Source organism: Gracilinanus agilis, chromosome 3 (assembly GCF_016433145.1).
Source record: "Gracilinanus agilis isolate LMUSP501 chromosome 3, AgileGrace, whole genome shotgun sequence".
Taxonomy (NCBI): Eukaryota; Metazoa; Chordata; class Mammalia; order Didelphimorphia; family Didelphidae; genus Gracilinanus; species Gracilinanus agilis.
The window spans coordinates 164,376,586-164,392,969 of NC_058132.1; the positions used below are offsets into that span (position 1 = coordinate 164,376,586).

At 40.6% G+C, this 16,384-nt stretch overlaps 1 protein-coding gene across 1 annotated transcript in view; it reads right to left on the bottom strand.

Moving 5' to 3' along the window:
- Positions 1-16,172: 16,172 nt before the first annotated feature.
- The window catches only part of PKNOX2 (PBX/knotted 1 homeobox 2), a 166,394-nt gene continuing 166,182 nt past the window's right edge, over positions 16,173-16,384 (bottom strand). The window contains 1 exon segment of the mRNA XM_044668983.1: positions 16,173-16,289. Coding sequence (XP_044524918.1) covers positions 16,173-16,289 — 117 coding nt within the window.

Sequence of the window (16,384 nt, forward strand, 5' to 3'; positions counted from 1 at the left end):
CTAAAGACTAGAGGGAGAGAGCTGGGTATTGGGATTCTCACAGCTGGTCCAGGTTGCTTCTTTGATGGCTTCAGGATAACAGGAACCAACTCCTTGCACAGCCAATAATCCAAGAGATACCAGGTAGGGAAAAATGCCTGCAAACTGTCCACTAGAAATAGACACTCTCCACTACCAAGGGTTGTTTTGAGAGATGTTGTTTTTAATTTTCTCCAGTCCCAAAGATCCCAAGCTCATGAAGTCACTGCTGGCTGGACCTCTGCTCCAAACCCCTCTCAACACCAGCACTGACAGTTTCACTCCTCCCTCAGCTGCATTCCAATGCAGAATGTTCAAAGTTGATAGCCAAGCTCCCATTCCTTCTTACTCATCATAAATTTCTATTCTATTCCCTAAATTACTTCATTACAGTACTTACTCAATAGATGGACATTCCCTCAATTTTCAATTCCTTGCCACCACAAAAAGAGATGGGAAACCAAATTAAAGAAAAGAGCTAGGAATAAAATCTCTGGCACAAGGTACAATAGGCAAGAATTGTAGTGAAAAACAACAACACTGTCAGAATATGCAGTTTAGTTGAATTACCTTGCCCAATTCTGCAATAGACTAAATATACAAAACTTGTTTAAATTGTTCCCTCCCCCCAATCTACAGTAGACTGAATTCACAAAACTTAACTTCTTTTATTCTTAGACTGAATTCCCAAAGCCCTGCAGTACAAGGCACTCTTTGTCTGCATCAGATGACCACACAGATGTTGCACATTACACACAACTAAAGGTCCAGAATCACTTCCTTATAGAGACAGACTACATCCCATTGGTTCATTCAAATGCCCCAAATGTTGCTGTTTAGTGATATCCTCTAAGCAGCCCTGGAAAAAAGCTGAAAAAGCCAAAATTGGAATCCCAGAATGCTGAAACTTTTACCAAGTATGCCACTAAATTTCTTTTCCTGTTTGGCTGCTCACTTTATTTTACCTCCCCATTTGCAAACCTGTAATTGTCCCTGAGATCTCTAGGAAGCTACTCAGAGACATTCTCCCAGGAGAAGTAAGTTGAGCCTGGAAAGTCTAACATAAGGAGACAAATCTTATTGCTGATACTTGGTAGAGTAGCATGTAGAAAGCCAGAAATAAACAGTTTAATCTGTAAATCCTATCAGATCCAGCTATATAGCTAATGATTATAACTAATTGATGACTCCTTTCATTATTAAAACTTTTCTTGTGTAATAAATCATTTTAATTTAAAGAAAAAGAGGAAATATGTGGGAAGCCAATAAGAGAATAGATAAAAATCTGAGACTCCTCTTTTGACCCCTTTCGTGATCCTTGTGATTTCTTGTTGAAAAGTATTGTGGTCTTATTGAAAAGCTTTAAGTTCCTAGCTAACCAGCAGTTAAAAGGTTAACACTCTTCCCCTTTGGCCAGGAATGCAGCTGCCTGGTACAACCAAGGCCAAAACCTTAGCAGGGGCAATTCAACCCTGAGAAAATATTACCCAACGTGGCTTTCTGATAAGAACCCAGTCAAAATTCAGACTTGGCCTTGTTCTATTCTGAAGCCAATGAGACCTTTTGTGTTTTGATATGACATAATTTGTAACTTTTGCACATCTGCGAAGTTTCAGGGGGGTTCTTTTGAGTGAAATGAGTCTTGAAATATATATAAAAAACTCCATGCTCCTAGAGATTGTAGAAAATGGATAAATAAAGGTAATGGATAATGGAGACACCAGGGATATTATAATAAACCTAAGTAATTGTGCGTACACACACTGGGGTTTAAGAGAGACTGGACCAGGATGGAAAGATCAGAGTTTACTGGATTCTCACAGGAATGGCAGTTGGTCTTAACTGTCACTCAGCTTCCCCTAGGCCAGAGTCTAGAAACAAGCAGGCAAGGTAAAAGGGGCTTAACAGCTTTAATTATATTTGACTAAAAGGTGGGAAAGGGATTTCTATACTTAAAATCTAAAGGATAAAACCACAGGGCAATGGGAGGACTTATTCTACTTTTATCTAAGTGATCTAACAGGCAGGGCCCAAGGAGCAGTGGAGTCTCTAGAAGGCTGAATCAATCCTGGTGCCAGCCAGTCTTGAATCAGCACAGCTATGGATCAGAGGGGTGTCTTTGAGGGTTCTCACAGCTTTCCAAAGAGGTTCACAGGATGCCAAAATCCTAGGTGGTCCAAGATATCCAAGAAGAAAGAGTGTGCTTGAGAAACTGTCCACCAGGTCCCAAACTCCTCCTCTTCTTGGTGCTGTTCTGTTGTTGCTGGAAATCCACCTCCACTTAGGATCCGAAGGAAATCAGGAAGCAGGGTCTGAGATCTCCCTGGGCTGGCAACAGTTTATGCCCACCACTAATGGAGTCCTCTCTCAGGGCACCCACACTTCCTCTTCCTTCATTCTATCCTAGAATGCTCCAGGCTTCCTGCTAGGTCAACCTTAATACTTAATCAATAACTAATCTAATCTTCCTCACAACAAGACAGAGCTGGAAGCATGATCTAAAAGATCTTCAGAGTCGTTATTTCCTTATCAGATTATCAGAGATGATAAATAGATCTCCAGAGAGCACCTGTGACCCTCTTTGGGAGGGCATGCTTTATTTGAAAGGAATGGCAAAGGTAAAGTAGGATAGGGTGGGTAGAGTAATATTATACAGGGTGTCTGCCCCAAAAGCCTTGGTGCTTGGTTAAGAAATTTAAAGCTGCACTAAGACTTTGGGGACACACAATATCATGAGAAAACAATATGAGAAAATCTTGGAACTAGAAAAGGAAAGTTTAGTGGAGAACATCTGGGCAAAGATCAGTGAAGGCTGAGACAAAAGCATGACTTAGTATAATAAAAACCATCCAAAGAGAAAGAAGAAACAAATGAAGAGTTTCAGAAATAGATCTTGTAAGCCTTACACAGAGTGACCTAAGAGACCATAATGATGGGTGACTTCAATAATCTAGATGCTAACTGGAGATCTCATTTTGCCAAAAGCAAAGCAGCTAACAATTTTTTTTTTGGCTTGCCTTAAAGAGTATTTTATCCTTTAAAAGAGGAAGAATTCAAATCTGGGGTTACAGTCTTGCCAATAAGGAGGAATTGGTTACTTGTGTGAAAGAGAAGTCACATTTATTAAGCAGCTACTATTATGTACAAGGTATTGTGCCAAGTGCTTTACACATATTATCTCCTTTGAGCCTCACCTGAGAGGAAAGTGCTATTATTATCTCCATTTTACATGTGAGAAAACTGACACAGACTGATTAAGTGATCTGCCTAGGGTCGCACAGCTAATAAATGTCTGAGGCTAGATTTCAGCTCAGGTCTTCCTGACTCCAGACCCAGCATGTTATACTCTGGGTCACTTAGATGCAATGATGGAAATCTTGAAGAGAAGTGACTGTTCCATCTTAGAATTTGAGATGGAAGAGGAGAGGAAATCAAGACACAGTTCAACATGCACTCTACAATCTTGGAAAATAGATTACAAAATGATTTATAGAAAAGAAAGGTGAGATCTCATGAACTAATTTAACCTTGAAGAGATGGGAAACTTTCAAGAAAAAAAATTCTGATTATGCAAAGAGAAACAATTCCAATAAGAACCAAAAAGAAGAGTTGCCTAATGAGACTGAGGTGGATGCAGATAACTTATACATCAATTCGGATTTTAATAAGACATTTATAGAAGGTACAAAACAATGGGGAGTGAGAGAATGAACATTTATTTAGTACCTACTGTGTGTCAGGCACTGTGCTAAGTGCTTTACAAATAATTCATGTGATCCTCACATTAACCCTGTGAGGTAGGCACTCTTATTATTGTCATTTTACTGTTTTGAGGAAAAGAAGGGAGACAGAAGTTGTGATTTAGGTGTCACACAGGTGACACAAGGTCACACTGAATATAAAAGTTTGGCACCATCCTATAAGGATGCTCAAGAGTAGCTAAGACTAGTGAGCAAAGACAACGAAAGGGGCATATATATGCATATATATATGTATGTACACACATATACATATGTTTAACCCCTTATCTTCTGCTTAGAATCCATACTAAGGATATTTTTTTAAAAAGCAATATTTGGGGGAAGCAAAGGGAGATCAAAGATGCAGTAGATAAGACCACTGCTTGAATTGAATGGGATAATAATAATAGGACAGATCTGTTTAAGGACAGACTGGTTTAATCCTTAATATTCTAGGTTGATTTATTTTCTGCCAAATAGAATGTCCTTTACATTCTATAAAGGGATTGTAAGGGACATTATAAAAATGGGAGGTTAACCATAAATGAATAAGGAGATAGTAAGATTGCACCTAGCTGCTCTTGAAGAGTCTAAGTAATCAGATTCAGATGAACTGCATCCCAGGAGACTGAAGGAAACAGCTACTGTGACCATAATGTTGACCATTATGAAACAACCAGGTAGGTCAGCTGATAAAGTGCTAGGCCTGGAGTCAGGAAGATCTGAGTTCAAATATAACTTCATATACTTATTATCATTATAACCTGGGCAAGTTATTTAACCCCTATCTGCCTCTATTTTATACAAATATTTTTTTTTTAAATCAAATAAGATCGACATTTTTATCCTCTTGCCCCTAACTCAATTGAAAATACAGGAAAAACTAATATAATTACAAACACATATAGCCAATCAAAACAAATTTCTACACTGGCCACAACTAAAAATAAAATTTGTTCCTTCTTCACCGAGTCCTTCACTGCTCTATCAGAAAGAGTGGGTAGCATATTTTCATCACTAGTCCTCTGGAATCCCGGTTGGTCATTAAGCTGATAAGAATTCAGCACAAGATTATTCTATCACATTTACATAGCATAACTTGTTCACCAATTCCCAAATTAATGAGTATTCTCTCAGATTCTCTTTCTTTGCCATCTTAAAGAGAGTTACATTTTTTTTACATCCTTAGAGTTTGTTTCTTTACGTCAGATCCCTCCCTTAATCTCATTCTTCCTCCCCACTTCTCCCCTTTCCCTCCTATTTCTTTGTTGAATGAAATGTATTTCTGTACCTAAGTCAGTGTGTGTATTATATTCTTCTTTCTTTTGATCAGTTGAGATAGCACTCAGTTTTGAATCTTAGCCATTTTCCCTCAGTCCCCTCTTTATTTGTATAGTCTTCTTGTACAATCTGATGGATCATTTTTCCTAATCTTCCTTTCTCTTCTGCTCCAGTGTTTTCCTCTACCTTCTCTTTCCACTCTTGGGATTATCAAGACATAATAGAACCATTCCCAGGCCTTGTCTAATTGAACTCTTTCTATGATCCTTAATGATGTTAGAGCCCAAGGGGACACATTGTATCATAATAAGCAGTTCATCCTTGTTTAGTCTTTTTACTTTGCTCATTTATGTTGACCTTTTTATATTTCTAACTTCACTCCTGTGTTTGAACTTCAAAATTTCTTCCTGGCTCATCTTTTCATCAGGAATGTTTGGAAGTCCCCCTTTTGATTAAAGATCCATTTTTCCCCCATGATAGCGTAATGCTTAGTTTTGCTGGGTTATTCTTGGCTATAACTCAATATCCTTTGCCTTCTGGAATATCATATCCCAAATTCTCTTCTCCTAAGTCATAGAGGCTGCTAAATCATGCTAATCTTATGGAGAAGATAGAGATTTCGACTAAACAGTACTAAACAGTTATGAGTGCATTAAGAACCTGCTAAATGGCTAGGGTCAAAGGGTGATCATTATTTTAGGGTTCAATATTAACTAGGAAAGAATTGCTCCAAGGGATATCTTATACCTAACTTTTTTTTTCTTTTGCAATAACTTGAATAAATGGCCTGCTTAACAAATTTACAGAGGACATACAGCTGAGAAGGCTAATCCACTGGATGATAGTCAGGATTCCAAAAGATCTTGGCAGTTTGGAACATTGATCTGGATCTTATGGAGATCGATACTCTATAACCAGAGACTAATCTGAGTGGCCTCAGTGGTCGTCGGACGCAAAGAATGAAACAGATTGGAAGCACAGCTTGTTAGCTCATTGTACTTCAAGAAATACTGAAGTAGCCACTTTATTATAAAGGAAATTAAAGATCCCTTTCCCCCAAAAGCCAAGAAAGTTTCCCACAGTTACAGAGAGCAAGATTTTTACTATAGTCAAAACAAAAGCCTTAGAAGCCTCCAGGAGTAGAAAAAAACCTATGCTAAACTATCAACTACATGTGTTATCTTTAAGTGGAGCCTGGGACATCTCCGTTAGGTCGGAAAGCCCCATCAGTTTCTCGGCCTTGATGGTATTAAACAATTTTTTGAGCCTCATTATTTTACTTTAATTCTGGGCAAAATGCCTTGCCAAGGGTTCGGCCTTGGCCGTACCAGCCATCTGTGTTCTTGGGCAAAGGGGAACAGAGTTAGCCCCCCTCCTGCTGGAGTGCTGAGAGCCCAAAGCTTTTTCAATAAGACTATAATGTATTTTGAAGGAAGGTGAGAATTATGAAAGGAATCAAAAGAGGAATCTCAGATTTTTATCTTAGATATCCCACACCTGTCTCGTCCCGTATTAGATAGGGCGGAAAGATAATGCATGGCTCTGCTGGTCTGTATTGATCTTTTGAGGGGGTCCAGATAAAAATATCTACTTGAGATTCTAATTTCTCTTAATAGCTCCCGACAGGATCTAGTAAAATGGCATTTAAGAAAGGTAAAGTTATCACCTGGATTCAAAAACTTCACACATACAAGATAGAGGAAGTATGGTCTGATAACAGTTTGCAGGAAAAAGATCTTTTGGGTTTTTGTGAACTATATAATGTATGTAAAAGCACTTAGCACATTCTCTGGAACATAAGAGGTACTATAAAAATATTTATTTTTTTCCCCCATCTTCCCCATTACAAGTTCAATGAGGGTGAACAGTGTACTATGGAAACCAAAACCACTCATTTAGGACATTCATGTCATATATGAAATGCTAAACTCTTGTAGATCATCATCCAAACCCCATTTTCAACCTATATTACTCAATTCTTCATTCTCATCCCCCTCCATCCTCTTACACCAAAATTTTTATTCTACCTCCACCCAACCTTCCACTGTGTTCTCTGGAATGCCTGTTTCATAGGCAACAAACTTCCCTCAGTCTTAAATCTATTCTCTCCCACTCCTTCCATCTACAAGCTATTAGTGAAACCTGGCTTCTCCTTTATGACACAGCGTCCCTGGCCATTCTTTCCAGGATTTCCACTTATTCCTCTTTGGCTCACTAGTCAAGGTGGAAGAATCAGAATATTTCTTATTCTCCATTGCTATTTCCAGGTTCTCCTCCTTTCTCCATGACTCAGAAACCTGCCTTCCTTTGAGGTTCATGCCATTCAAAATCCTATTGGGGGCAGTTGGGTAGCTCAGTGGAGTGAGAGTCAGGCCTAGAGACAGGAGGTCCTAGGTTCAAACCCGGCCTCAGCCACTTCCCAGCTGTGTGACCCTGGGCAAGTCACTTGACCCCCATTGCCCACCCTTACCAATCTTCCACCTATGAGACAATACACGGAAGTACAAGGGTTTAAAAAAAAAATTTAAAAAAATCCTATTGGCTGTTTTCTTTAGATCCCCAGGGCATTCCTCTTCCTTCCTCAATGAGTTTGATACTTAGCTTATAATTTTTTTTCTCCTTTCCAATTCTAGCCCTCATAGCAGGGGATTTCAACATATATTAATTCTCCCTCAAATACTCTAACCACTCAGTTTCTTAATCTACACTGCCCCCCCCCCCAGTGCTACTCTTCTACCATACATTGTACTTCTCAGCCATACATAAAGATGGTTGTATAGTTGAGCTTGCCATCACTCACAAATGCACTAGCTCCATTTTCAAGAACTCTGAAACTTCCTTATCCAAACATAATCAATCAGCTTTTCGCCTTTCCATATGCTTTCCCTTACATAAGCCTACTCTTCATCCACACCATGATCTTCAATCCAAGCCATCTCCCTTGCACTAGTCACTCTCTCTTCCCCATCTTGACTCCTTGGTAAACCAATTCAACTCTATACTGTCCTCTACTCTTGAATCCCTAGCTCCTCTATCATATCACCAATTATAGTCAGCCAAGTCTCAGTCTTGAATCACTTCCACCATTTGTTACTTTCACCCCTATACATGTGCTGCTGAACAAAGGTGGAGAAAAAAAGCACATTATCATTCTGATTGGGTCCACTACACATGACCTCAACTGGGCCCTCACTGATGCTAAGTAATCCTACTATACCTCACTTATCAACTCACTAGCCCACTCTCCACATTGACTTTTCCAAATTTTTTCATACCTCTTCAAAATATCGAGGGCTTCCCATTTCCCCACTCTCTCAGCTGAGAACCTTGCCTCATCTTTTATGGAAAAAAAACTGAGACTATTCACAGTGAACTCCTTCTTTCCTTTTCTTCATCTCTTATTATTCAGTTACCTTCTGCCACTTTCTTCTTCTTCACTACTGTCTCACATGATAAAGTGGCTTTATTCCTTACAAAGGCTAACCCATCTATACTTGTTCAAATGATCCCATTTCATTTTTTCTCTTTCAATCCCGTCTCTACAGAGATCACTTCTTCTCTCATCTTCACTCTTTCATGTATTTTAATCTCTCCCTCTCTACTGGCTCATTTCCTACTGCCAAATATAACCAAGGCTCCACTATCCTGAAAAAAAAATCTCATTTCACCCTTCTATCTCCTCTATCATCCTACATCTCTTCTGCCCTTTGTAGCTAAACTCTCAGAAGGGCTATCTACAATAGGTGTCTCTACTTTCTCTCCTCTCACTCTTAGCCCTTGGCTTTCAGTCTTATCATACTGTCAAAACTGCTCTCTGCAAAATTACTAATGATGTCTCAGATGCCAGATCCAATAGGCTTTCCTCAGTTCTCATTCTCTGTGCCCCCTTGATATTATCTTTTCTCAAGATTTTTGGGACAACACACTCTCCTGGTTTTGTTTCTACCTGACTACTCCTCTGTCCTCTTTGCCTGATCATCTTCTAGATCATGACCTCTAACTATGTGTCCCTCAGGTTCTATCCTGAATTCTCTTTTCTTCTTCCTCTGAAATACTTCATTGGTGATCTCATCAGCTCTCCTAGATTTAATGACCATCTCTAAGTGATGGTTCTCAAATCCTTTTCTGCCCAAGTCTCCCAGATTTTCTCCAATCTCCCATCACCAAATGCCTTTCAGACATCTGTAATGGAATGACCAGTAGACATTTTAAACTCAACATGTCCAGAACACAATTCATTGTCTTTCCCCCTAATCCTTTCCCCTCTCCTACCTTCCATATTACTCCAGAGATCAACACCATCCTCCCAGGCCCTCAGGATCACAATCTAGGGGACATTTTTGATTCCTCACTATCTCTCACTCCCCAAATCCAAGCTGTTGCTAAGGCCTACCATTTTTATCTTTGCTACATCTTTTGAATACACTCCCTTTTCTTCTCTGACACTGCCACCACTCTAGTTCAGGTCCTCACCTGATGCTTTAATTACTGCAGTAGCCTGCTGGTGGATCTATCTGCCTTAGGTCTCTCCCCACTCCAATAAATCCTCCATTCAGTGCTTTTCCTAAAATGCAGATCTGATCATGTCATCCCCTTTCTCAGTAAACACCAGTAGCTCCCTGTTGCCTCCATGAGCAAATACAAAATAGTCTGTTTGATGTTCAAAGCCCTTCATAACACAGTCCCCTCCTCCCTTTCCAGTCTTCTTACACTTTACTAGCTGGCTTACTCTGGCCTCCTGGCTATTCCATAGATAAGACACTCCATCTCTCAATCCAGGTATTCTCTCTGGCTGTTCACCATGCCTAGAATGTTCTCTTTCCTCTGTATTAACCTCCCTGGTTTCCTTTAAGTCCCAATGAAAATCCTACAGGAAACCTTTCCCAGCCTCTCTTAATTTTAGTGCCTTTCCTTTGTTAGTTATTTGTAATTTGTTCTATACATAGTTTTCTTTGTATCTATATATATTTGCATGTTGTCTCACCCAATCTACTGTAAGCTCCTTGAGGACTATCTTTTGCCTCTTTTTTTTTTTTAAATCCCCAGAGCTTAGCACAGTGCCAGGCACATAGTAGGTGCTTAATAAATGTTTATTGACTGACTGATTGATATGAGGAATAACTGATGGAATTGAAGTTGTGTATTCTCTGAAGAGTTAGGCAGGTAAATGATAGTTGTCTTCAAGCATTTGAAGAGGACCATTAAGTGAAAGAAGGATTCTACTTATTTTGCTTGACTCCAGAGAACAAAACTAACAACAGCGGAATGAAAGGTGAAGAAAAGTAGACTGAGACAAGGAAAAAGTCCCTAACAATTAGAACTATCCCAAAGTGAAAGTATTTCAATTGAACAATGTTTCAATCAATTCCCCAGGGATTTTTCACCAAAGATAGAATGCCTGACCATTTGTCAAATATGTAAGGGAGTGTCCCAAAGTGCTTTCTAAGCTTTGGGTTGGTTATATTCACATATGAAAGAGCAAAGTAGTTCCCCGGCTAGGTGATAATGACCTTGTCACTCTGGACTTGAGGTGGTTACTAAACCTTTCTCTTCCCCACTCACATAGGAGAATGAAGAAAAGAGAGTTGGGGTTTGAAAACATGGGGACCCTGAACCCCAGAGCTATTCGGTAGTTCCAAGGCAAATAACTATTCCTGGTTTACTGTCTAGCTTTCAGAGACAAAAATTGAGAGGTATATGGAATGCGCATCATGAGTGAGAGTGAAGTCTTTGACAGAGGAGCTCAGGCTCCAGCCACAGAAAGAACAATCCAAAGAATTCAAAGAAAAGACTAAGGCAGACTTTCTGAATGATTAATGGAAATGGGCAGTACAGTAGTTCACTGGAAAGACCTGGTGCCTGGGGCTTGAGAGTCTCCTGCTGGGGAAATGAGAAGCTTTAATTGCCATCAGAGCTATTGATCTTCAGAGTTAAGACTCTGGGGAAAGCCAGCCTGCAGAACCAGAGGGAAAGCCTTTTGCTTATCTCAGGCAAGGGTTTCTGCCCTTTCTAAAACAGCTGTGGAAAAGCCTATGTTCTTTAAACCTAAAAGATCCTGACAGCACCTACCCTTTCTCTGAAGAAGAGCTCACTAAGGGTTTGAGCTAAACTAGACGCTTGGATGGAAGCTCTGGAACTCCAGGAGAGCAGAGTCTGGTGGAGAGTAGGACACAAGTGGAGAATAATTTCAGTGGGAGCAACACAAGGACATCCCTAGAATACATCAGTATCCCTGCAGAATTGAAGGTGGAAGCTCTAGCCGCACTATGTTCCCTACTTGTAGGCCCCTTCCCATGTGCCCTCTGGCTAGACTTCTTCCCTAAATGCATTGCATAGTGCCTGGCACTTAAAAAATATTGATTGATTGATTGATTGAAATGTACGTTGGCCAGAATTATTCCCTAAATGCACACTTCTCCATGTATGTTCTTTAGATATGTCCATTCTTCCCTTTGATGTTGGGTACATTTGTGGGAGAATGTACCCTAGGTTTCTGAGGGAAATGGTTTTCTTAATTTGTCATTTAAATGCTTTTGCTTTGAATGAATTGTTACATTTCGCATAACTAGACTTGGAAGAGACTTCAGAGTCCATGAAGTTCAGGCCCTTTGTTTTATAGATGTGGAAACCGAGACACAGGAGATTAAGTGATTTTCCCAGGGTTTCATAGGTAATAGCTTCAGAGGCTTTCATTTTGCAGAAATCCTGAGATCCAAGTAAATTTTTGACCCTCCCTTCATACCAGATAAGTCTGAATTTTTTTCTTTTTCTTTTGTGGGGTATTTACAATGCCTTGTAAAATTTTGGTGAAGTGTTTGGTCTTCACTATATAGTTTCTAAACATTTCCTGTGGCATCTGCTGGTCTTTGTGTGACATCTGCAGCTTCTGCAAAATTGCCCCCCAAATTCTCATTTAATTTCTTATACTCACTCGTGATATATCAAAACCGTGAGAGGGAAAATGAAGATGTGGAAGGGATACCCATATTTGAATATGGTTCTTTCAATACAGAAGCAGTGCACAGTTTTGTTGTATCATCTGGCTGATTAGTAAAAGGAAACATATTAATGGGGCCTCATGACCCTCATCAAGGTTTAGGGCTGGGGTCGGCAACGTATGGCTCTCGAGCCATGTCTGGCTCTTTTGAGGGCCAGATATGGCTCTTTCTGCAGGAGCCATGAAGTCAATTTTTTTTCAGGCACTGTTACAGGAGCGCGTGCTGTGAGCACTGTACGGCTCTCACGAAATTACATTTAAAAAAATGTGGCGTTTATGGCTCTCACAGCCAAAAAGGTTGCCGACCCCTGGTTTAGGGGATGCAGGTCCACAGAGTACTTTGAACCTGGGGTAGCCATTTCCTAGGGGACCTGCCCAGCAAGGTAGGGAGGATTGGGATGTCCAGGTACTCCCAGAGACATTCAGAACTAAATGACCTTTCTGGTCTTTTCCAGTTTTGTGATATTGTAAAATGTTAAAGTACTATAGAAATGAGGAATTTCTTCATTATTACTGAGACCATGATAGCACAGAGCATTCAAGCTGCCCACGTGATGGAAGAAGACAGAAGCGGAGGAAACTATAGGGCACCCATGCAAATTCTCCAGGACCCAATGATTATCATAGACATGGACCCTTGGGCAAAGAAGAATTAGAAAAACAGATGAAAAGGCCACCCCCACGTTCTTCAGGCTGCTGCCCTTCAGTGCCCACCGATTCATCATCCCTGGGATTCTGGTGAGTATAAAGTCAATGTCACATTTTGCCAGCTGTTAAATTGTTAGCGCCTCTCAGGGAGGGAGGAACAGTGAACCCCCAAGAGCCTGCCTGCCTTCCTTCCTTGAGTTTTTCAAATCTGGGTCAGCCACCCTCCATTTATCCTACCAGCAGGTGTCTGAAGAGGCAGAGACAGGGTAATCAAAGCTGCTGGCAATTTAAAAATAAATCTGGACTGACATGGAAGAGCCCAGAATAGGGAGAGGTGAGTGAAGACGGCCGTTTCAATAGTTTCCTTCCTCCTCATTGGGAATTTAGGTGAGATATGGGTCCGTTCACCAGGGCTTTTGCTTCTCAGTTAGGTCAGGGAGATCTGGAAGAAAGGAAGCTTCTGTCTAGGGCTCCGCCTATAAGGTGAACCCAATTTTATTCCTTCCCCTTTCCCTTCTTCCCCACATTTCCCCAGCCTCCAGGGGAAAGATGCTGGATTATAGTAACTACCCCAAAATAAACTGAAACTCCAGGCAATGGGCTTTATTTCTGTGTATCTCAGATCGTGTAAATAGATGGCTGGATAATTTGGGCTTGCTTCTTTATGTATGAGCCTTCAAGTATTTAGAAGACTTGGCATATTGTGTGGCTCCCTCATGACTTGGGGATTGCTCAGGTGACGAGTTGGATCTCCCCTAATCTTAGCAGCAAAGATTTAGACCCAGTAGCCTAGTGAGTTTCTGGAGGCCAGTCCCTAAGTTCAAGACTTGGGAAAAGCAATTCCACACAGTGGCTAAATTGTGATTACTAAAACATAAATCTGATCATATCCCTCCTCTACTAAAAAACCTTTATTAGCTTCCTGTTGTTTGTGTGTTAATAGTTATTAATATCTAAAAGTTGGTGGTTCTCCCCTTTTCCACATCCCCCCATGTCTTTATAAAAGCTTTACAGCTTTAAGTGAGCCTGACTGGGAATTGCTCTAGGTAGGAGTCCTAGGCTGATGGTCTTAGATCCTGAAGTACCCAGTGATCAAATCTGAAGTACTAATCTTGAGTACCTTCTTATCTTAGAAGACTCTCCTACTGTATCTTGTATTTGGATTATTGAAGCTTCCAACAGGAGGTCCAGCCCAATGGCTTGAGTGATCCTAGATAATCCAGTCCTGAACTACTCCCCTCTTTGTATCTGTCTCCAACTTCCTGATCATTTCTTTAAAATATTGATCTGCTTGGCTATATCCATTGGGAAGCTATTCTCCAATTTCTTGAAGATATTAATTAGCTTGAATGTGTTCATTGTAAAGTCAATGTAAAACTCTTCAACATTCTGTCTCCAACCATTGTAAAAATGTTATAATCCCTTCTGGGAGACGTGGTTGCATCAGGATTCTCCTATAAGTAAGGGATTTTTCTGTGAATTTGGGGGGCATTTGTCTTGGGTCAATAACTTGAGGCAGTGCCCCACATTACAACAGGTATAGATTTTTTAATAAGTGGTAAAAGAAGGTGAACTTTGAAATGTCCAAGGTGCCCTCAATTTCCACTCCACACACTTCTATGTTAAAAGACCAAATACTCACCTTGGCCTTTACAGCCCTTCACATTATGACTCCTGCTTCTCTTTCTAGTCATTTATCATATTATTATCCTTTTGAGTTGCAACCTCGAGTAGCTGCTGAAGTTGGAATCCAGAAGATCTGGGTTTTAATTCTACCTTAGACACTTAATAGCTATGTAAACCTGGAAAAGTCATTTAATTTCTTTGAGTCTCAAATTAATCAGTAAAATGAGGATTTTAATAGCATCTACCTCAGAATTATTATAAAGATTAAATGAGATTATTTAGGAAAAGTACTTTATAAACCTTAACTCCTTCTATCCCATGTGTATATTTTATGCCTACTCGATGTTACCTGTCCACAACAGCTCATATCTGGCCTCTCTGCTTTTAGGAGAGAGGGGGAAGGAAGAGAGAAGAATAAGCATTCACATAGTGCTTAATAGTATGCTGAGCACCTTTTTTAATTTAAAAATTTTTTTTAACCCTTACCTTCCATCTTGGAGTCAATACTGTGTATTGGCTCCAAGGCAGAATGCTGAGCACCTTTTAACAGACATCTCATTTGATCCTTACAACATCCCTGCAAGGTAGGTGCCGTTATCATCTTCATTTTATAGTTAAGGAAACTGAGGCAAAGAGAGGATAGCTGACTTGCCCGCAGTCACACAGTCAGTAAGTGACCGAGGCAGAATTTGAACTTAGATCTTCCTGACTCCAGGCCCAATATTCTATCCACTATGGCACTATACTAGCTGCCTCTTTTGTATAGTTGATTCTTTACCTAGCTTCCCTCTAATCATTGGAATGCTGTCCCTCTTTAGCTCTGATTTTAAAAATCCCTAGTCTCTAAAGAATCTCTAGACTTCTAAGACAGCTAGACAGTAAAGTGGACGAGTGCTGGGCCTGGAGTCAGGAAGATTTAGCTTCTCAAGTTCAAATCTGACTTCAGATGTTTACTTAGCTGCATGACCCTGAGCAAGTCACTTATTCCCATCTGCCTCAGTTTCTCATTTGTAAAAATGAGCTGGAGAAGGAAATGGCAAACCACTCCAGTATCTCTGCTAAGAAAACCTCAGATGGGATCATGAAGAATTGGACACAAGTGAAAAACAGCTGAACAACAAGTCTTCTCCAAAGCAAAGCTCAGGGTTTTCCATTAAATTAGGATTTTCCCGCCTTTGCTTTTTCATCCTGGGAAATGACTTTGTACATACATATGTTTATACATTATATATTCCTCCTACCTGCCTCTCCCAAGTAGAAAAAAAAGCTTTCTGAGAGCAGCCATGGCTTGTTTTTGTCTGCATCCCTAGCACCTGACACAGTGCCCACAATGCCTGGTATACAGTAGAAGCTTAATAAACGTTTATTGAATCCAACACCCCACTCCGGCCAAGGAAGCCATGAATCTGATGCCAAGTGACACTGCTGGGAGAAAAAAAGAGCTCCGAGTTAAATATCCCAGTCCTGGCTTTTGGGTCTCCCCATCATCCCTACCCCCCCCCCCCCACTTCCTGTGCCACTTCAGGATGGGGAACAAAGGGGAAGTCTCAGAAAGAGAAAATAGATTCTACTTTTTAAAAACCCTCTCCACCTTTTTCTAACTATATCAGCGACATTATGATGATGATGATGAATAATAACATATGGAAAATGACTGGGGAAAGAGAGGGGGAAAGAGGAGAGGGAGGGAGAAAGGGAAAATCATTTCCACGTTAGCAGGGAGAATCTCATCATTGCGAGCCCCCACGTGATTAGTATGCACAGAGCTGAGAATAATTAGTTGCTACTCTTGGAGAAAAGACATTTGGGTTCTTGATGGAGCCTGATTATTTACTTCCTTGTGAGGATGAGGGGAACATTCATTAGGGCTTCTTCTCTTCCATCCCCACAGCTCCTCTCTCCTCCGCGATACAGGCAGAGAAGCTGAGGCAGCTCTGCGGGCTGGAAAGGTCTTTGGGCTCCATAGCGAGGCTTTCAGTCTAAAAGAAGTGCACACTGTCTTAGCTGGTGCCCACATCCTATGCCCACCTTTCCGTTCCACACTCCCTGCCACCACCCCCCCCCCCCAAGCCTA